General features: G+C 38.9%; 1 protein-coding gene across 1 annotated transcript in view; it reads left to right on the top strand.

Annotated features, from left to right (window-relative positions):
• The first annotated feature begins 2515 nt into the window (after positions 1-2515).
• The window catches only part of FAM3C (FAM3 metabolism regulating signaling molecule C), a 44646-nt gene continuing 40151 nt past the window's right edge, over positions 2516-7010 (top strand). Inside the window, exon 1 of the mRNA XM_019623706.1 lies at positions 2516-2617. Coding sequence (XP_019479251.1) covers positions 2590-2617 — 28 coding nt within the window. The 5' untranslated portion in view covers positions 2516-2589. The remainder of the gene's footprint in view (positions 2618-7010) is intronic.

The following is a 7010-nucleotide window of genomic DNA, read 5'->3' as shown; positions in this document are numbered from 1 at the left end:
ATATATATATATATATATATATATATATATATATATATCCTGGTTGCTTTGAAATACCCGTCTAGTCCTCATTCTTACAGTGAGGCATCGATGCCTAGAGTGTATGCTTTTTGGTTTGTGAGAGTAGGGATGCACTCAGATTAGAGCAGCCCGTGGCTAGAAGGAAGAGGGAATCTCATGAGACGTTATTAATGGGAACCTGGGTCTGGGATGGGGAGGCCCCTCCAAGTCCATGGTTGGATGATGGTCAGCCCTGGGGGAGACCCGCTGTAACAGAAATTCTAGAACTCCCCCATTTTGGGGGCCCTGCCAGTCCTCGCAGGGACCGTCTGCTTGTTCTATAACAGTTCGCTTCGCTAGCTCTCATTTTTCTCTCTCTCAGAGCTTTCGTGGTCTCCTAGTACTTCCGATGGCCCTTTGTGAGTGGGTCTTGGTTTTTTAAGACTCAGTGCTACCCCTGACTACTTATGTGATCTAAATTCTTAGCCTGGCTTTTCTTATTTGTAAAATGAAGAAACTAATATCTTGAAAAGCTGTGTGAGTGGGATTATGCTTACAAAGCATTTAGCTGTATGGTAGGCACTAAGTAGATGTGTGTGTGTGTGTGTGTGAGTGTGTGTGTCAAGTATGTGTATATGCACATACATGTATGTGTGATGCATGTGGCTTGTTTAGGCTCAGGTTTAGCTTGGTATTGAGTGTAGCCCAGAACTTTCATCTATTATAGACTTGATATTTTAGTATTTCCATCGTGAACAACAAAGATTTCATACATCTGCTTTAAGGGACAGAGAAAGCTTGTTTCTAGCTGTATCTGCCCACGATTGCTAGAAAACGAGATGTGAAGACTATGATCTCCATGCCCGTGGTCTTAAACGGTCAAAAAGAAATGTGTCACCTGTTACCATTCATCCACGTAGCAGACGTTGGTTGAGGTTGTTACTGCGGACCGGACTTCAGAGCCTCACGGAACTTGACTGCCTCATGCACTAAAAGTGTAGGCAACTTGTATTGCTCTTGAAAACAGGAAGCAGAATTTTTGGAGAGGAAAAGACAGGAAACGGAGGGGGGTGAGGCTGTTGGTTATGTAGTTAGGCTTCCTCGTTGCCACCTCCCTTCTGAATTTATAGCGTTTCTCAGCAGAAATGAGCAGCCCCGAGCAACTGCTGCTTCTGGGCTTCCTCAGCTTTCAGAGCGTCAGCAGCTCCTTCCTGCGCTCCTCTTACGGGTGTAGCCCTAATCACCTTAGGTTTATGAATTAGTCGGAGTATAGCGCTTTTTCACTCTTCCTTACCCAGTGAGTTGAGTTTTAGCCGTTTTTTGGGAGGATGTAGTAATTTGGTGTTAGAACAGAGTACTGTACAAGGCACTGGGCTGCGTCAGGGTCCCTGGGTTCCGGTCCTTGTGCTGCCACTAAGTTATCTGCCATCTTGGTCAGTTGCCTCACCGCGGGGCCTCTGTTTCCTTAAGGAGAATGAGATGACTGTTGATCCTGTCTACCTTTCATATCAATGTAAATGAAACATTTGTTAAGAGAAAGGGATGGCTCTTGGACAGACTGATGCGCATATTGTTCCCGAATAACCCTAATGGAAATCCTAGGGCCCAGAGGAGGATGTTTCTTTCCTGTCACTTTCCATTTTCTTTCCTGTATTACACATTTTTTCTTCTCTAGGTTTGCTTAGCTATGGAGAAAAAGGACAAATGATGATTCATGTTAAACAGTTAATTAGTTAACAGTTTAGCAGTGCTAACTATGTGCAAGGCATTCAGAAGTGGTTCAAGATATACAGGTATGAAAGACCGAGTGTGTTTTCACGGAGTTTACCATGTAACTGCGTCATGAAGCGTGTGGAGTAGGTGTCAGATTAAGTCCTGGAGTGGAGAAGGACTGTCTTAAGCTAGGTATCAAGCACGAGGAGGATACTTTGTTCTCCATACCGAGGGCATTTATGTAGCTCCAAACGGTAGGTTGGTTGGTGGTAGGACATTCCATTTTGACTCCTCACTCAGTGGACATTCTGCTCTGTTGCCTTATAATCTCCAGGAGGTCCAGTGTTTCGGTATCATCCCTGTCTAGTATTTATTGCCCATTATATTTGAAAAGGATTAGGAATGGGTCATTCAGCATACTTGATGGTGGTCTTCCGTTAGCCATGATACTTTTGTGTATTCAGCCAGCAATTGATGGCAGCTCTTTTGTGTGTGTGTGTGTGTGTGTGTGTGTGTGTGTGTGTGTGTGTGTGTAAAATTAGACAGAGGACTCAAGCAGTTCTTTGTCTAGATTTCTAGCCAACCTGATAATCCTTTGATCAGGAAAATTTCTTATCTTTATGGATATTTGGTACAATTTTTGTTGCAACTCAAGTAAAATTAAGCACCAATAGATAAAAAGTGAAATTTTATTAGTCTTAGAAACATTTTTTTTATCAGCTTACATTTTTCATTGAAATGCTACATAATAAAAGTTCTGTGGGCTCTAAACTCATGCTGAATTATTTCTGCCCTTTAGGTGCTGCAAAGTTGGTGGTAGCTGTGGCAGTATTTTTACTGACATTTTATGTTATTTCTCAAGTATTTGAAATAAAAATGGATGCAAGTTTAGGAAACCTCTTTGGTAAGTAAGCTTCATTTTTTTCCCCCTTCTTAAATCTTGTTTTTGATGTGATTGTTTTTAAATTTTACCACATACCAGTGTTGAGTCTCTCTGCTGTTTAGTCTGTATAAAAAAGAAAATTTAATTATACCAGTCAGTGTGATTCATTAGAATATTTTTAAATATACAATAGAAAGTCTTAAAATTAATTCAGTATAAGGCATAAATCTTCTACTCAACATTTTGAATATATTTCATGGAGTCTGTTTTGTACATGCTTAGGGTCATTAATCATAGCATTGTGAATGCACATTCTAGAAGATACCACACTGAATTTGAATTGGCTGCTAGAAAACTTGGAACCAAACCTAGCCCTCAGTTAACAAGTGGTGAGGAGTCATGATAATGCATTTAAAATACCAGCTGAAGAAATCCATCTTGCTTTCCTACCCTTATTTTCCTTCTGCAACATTTTTTCTTTTTACCAATTTATTTAATGCTATATTTGTAAACATACCATTGTAAGCTATGTTGACTCAGTGTTTAACAAAATATTTACATTGATAAAACAAATTAACATTTGAAATGTTCGCATAAACTTTGGCTTTTTTATCTTAAGGTATTAAAAAAAATAACCCATGAAAGGTGAGACTATAAAACTGGTAAACAGTATTTTGACTGAGCAGGCAGAAATCAGATGAAACAACTTTCAGATCCCTGGAATAGTGAGTTTTGCTTCCCATAAATTAATGTTTGGAAGGAATCCCCAAGACCTAATTCACTCGTCTCATGTCTAGTTTCAAGACTCCCTTAAACCAGTGGTTCTCAAACTCTGATGTCAAAGGACTCTCCAGGGAACATTGGTAAATGCTGATAGATTTTGATGCCGTGTTTTGGAAGGGTGTTGGGAGTCTGAGTTTCTAACAAGCTCCCAGGTGATGCTGAGGTTCCGATCCATGGATCACATACTGAAAAGCAAGGCTTTAGACAATTCTGACATGTAGACATCAACTTCTATATAAAAATATTCAGGGACTTTCCTTTCTTTTTTTTTTTTTAATTATTTTTTATTGTGAAATACACATTTTTTAGAATGAGCTTCAGCTGTACAACACAGTGCAATAGTTACACTTTTTACCCCTCGAGGTGACAACCCCCCTCCCCCAATCCGCCGTCCCACTTCCCCCCAATACCATACATATCTATTACAATTCCCTTGACTCCACTCCCACACTATAGTCCACGTCCCATGACCATAATATATATATATATATATATATATATATATATATATATATATATATATATANTTCATACAGATCTCCCCTCCCACTTCCCAAATTAAAAAACAACAACAAAAACACCTTGTATTTTGTTCCCTTTTTCTTCTAGTCAAAATGTAAGTTTAGTTTGGTCGTTTAGAAACCTAGAGTATTTTTCTAGGTGTTAGTATTCATTTAAAAAATTTCCTGTTCTTATCAGATCATACTTTTAAAAGGTGTATGACACATGCATTAAAATAGATTTAAAAAACAAACACCATTTTATAGGCTTCAGTATCAGTTTCCTATTAGTACTAACATACTTTTCTCAAGTTAGTAATTGGATTTTTCTGTTAAGTATTTAGTATTAATAACACCAAATTCATTAGATTCACAATATGTATAACGCAATGAAAGCAGCTCAGCTATTATACTGAGTTTTTTTAAATGTTAAGATTCTTTCAAAGGAATTCACCCTTCTCACCCCTCTTCATTTTATTTCCAAATCTATTCAGCCTGGCAAGATGTTTGTATGGTAGCATCTGGATTAGATGGGGTACTTGATAGCATCTACTATAGTGATAATTTTTTCTTTTTAGAAACGGTTTTGAAAAGATAAATATTTGGAATTTTAGAAGTTAAACATCAGAAGTACAGTTATCTTTTTAATCCCATCACAAAAATAATTACTTTCAAACACCTACTTAAAACGGTAGGGTAGTGTCACTTTCTCCTCGCCAACATACCTTTTGCAGTTAATGAAGTGGGATAGGATAAGATTAATTTTTATCCCTTTTGCAATATCTCCTGTGATCACTTTGGGAAACACTGCTGAGCCTGGATGTGTATTCCTGTCTTCTCTGTAGAGATGGGCAGGTTTGTCGGCAGTAAGGGAAGGACTTTTCCTCCCTTTTGAAGAGAATCCATTGGGTTGTTTCTTATGAAGCATATACTTCTTGCATGGGGAGCAGCCAATTATGAAAATGTGTAATGAACACGCGTAGAACCCAGAACTCACCATCGTAGTATTTCTCAGAGGACAGCAGAAGCCTTGTGGGAGCCATGTGTTCTGCAGATAGCCCAGCAAGAAATGTTGGAATATTAGCGTGTGGTCACCAAAGTTTTTATTACTCTATTTTAAAAACTTTTTTTTTTTAATTTAAATGTTATTTCTTATTCCTCTGTCTTGTGTTGGCAAATTACAACCCATAGGATCTATGTGACCCACAGCCAAGATGGGTTTTTACATGGTTGGAAAAAAAAATAAAATTTTGTACTGTGAAAATGCTATGAAATTCAAACTTCACGATCCATGAATAAAGTTTCATTATAACACAACCTGGTCCGTTTGTGTACATATTGTCTATGACTGCTTCCCAGCTACAACACAGTGCAGTAGTTGCAATAGAAATAGTGTGGTCCACAGAGCTGGAAATATTGACCATCCGGCCCTTTAACCAAAAAAGTTTGCCAACACTTGCTCTATTTTATACATATAAATGCAGACTTTTTTTGCAAATCTTTTTAAAATAATATTTTTGTTTGTAAATGTAAAATCATAACCTAGTGACTTAGTTGCATCATACATTTTTTTTTAAATTTTATTGGGGAACAGTCATGGCCATTGGTTGCATGTTGCTTTTATGCTACAATGGCATAGTTGACTCTCCCAAGGAGGGTGCAGCTCCCAGTGGCCCTCATGGGGACTGAACCGACAACCTTGGTGTTACCAGCGCAATGCTCTAACCAACTGAGCTAACTGGTCACCCCGCGTCATACATTTTTGATTTCAGCATTCTCTCTCTTTTAACTGCTCTGGGACTGAAAATCTTTTACATTCTGATTGGAGGGGGCCTGTATTAGTCTAGGTTCTCCAGACAAACAGAACAATAGAAGATAGATGATAGATATAGATTAAGATAGATAGATAGATGATAGATGGATGATCAGAAGGGGTTGGCTCATGTCTTTGTGGAGACAGAAATGAAAGCATCTGTAGTTGGCAAGCAGGAGACCAGGAAAGCCCACGGTTTGGTGGAGTTCCAATCCGAGGCCACAGGCCATTGAACCAGGATTGTTGATGGTGTAAGTTTCAGTCCATGTCTGAAGGTAGGTGAAGACCATAGCCCAGCTCACAGATAGTAGAGTTCATTCTCCTTTATTCAGCCTTTTTGGGTCTGTTCAGGCCTCCAACACATGAAATGAGGCTCACTCCTACTGGGGCAGACAGACTGCCTTACTCAAATGTTAATGTCCAGAAACACCCGAACAGACATCCCCAGAATAATGTTTAACCAAAAATCTGGGCTCCTGGTGACCCAGTCCAGTTGACATATAATTAACCAGTAAGTACTGGGATGAAATATATTTTACCTGCTTGCACTTTGACTTTTTTCCTTAGTCCTCTTGTAACGCCCCACTTCACATGAATATTAGAATTATATGAACTTCACTCCGCTCATTTAAAATTGTGTTTGGCCAGCACTGAAATAAAGTTGGATCGAATTGAGTGATGGTTTCTTTGTATTTATGGAGTGTAATTTATAGGATTTTTTTTCTGGCTTGATTAAGTGTTGTTTGTTAATATCAAATACATCAATGGGTGTGTTTGTGTGCTTTATTTTCTTTTATCCTGTCTGTGTTGGAGGGAGGCTCTAATACACATGCTTAGCCATTTTGACAAACAGATCCCTGAAGTAGCTGGCTGGCAGCAGAGATTAGCAATTTCAGAGCAATATGCAAAAGCCAAATTGATTGGCATAGGCTTTTGTCAATGAACTTAGTATGTCAGTGGGGTGAAAGGGAAGTGGACTTGTTTGTACTATCAGCTTCTTATTTGCTCTTCATCTGACCTTATATGACCTAAGAGAAATCCTTGACCTCATCTCTGATGCCTTCGTAATACCCCCTACAGCGAGAGGGCTGCTGGGAAGATGACATAGTGTGTATGAGTTGCTCTGCTGTATTACGTGGTTTACGTTGACTGGCAAGACATTCCCCTCCTGATACATGATTATTTTTATGGCTTGTTAATATAGGATGGTGTTCTTGTAATTCACATACCGTATTTGCCGGCGTATAAGACGATTTTTTGGCCCTGAAAAATATGCCTCCAAGTGGGGGGGTCGTCTTATACGCCAGGTACACTTCAG

The sequence above is a fragment of the Hipposideros armiger genome, unplaced genomic scaffold (assembly GCF_001890085.2).
Source record: "Hipposideros armiger isolate ML-2016 unplaced genomic scaffold, ASM189008v1 scaffold_559, whole genome shotgun sequence".
Lineage (NCBI taxonomy): Eukaryota > Metazoa > Chordata > Mammalia > Chiroptera > Hipposideridae > Hipposideros > Hipposideros armiger.
This window is presented reverse-complemented; position numbering and strand designations above follow the sequence as displayed.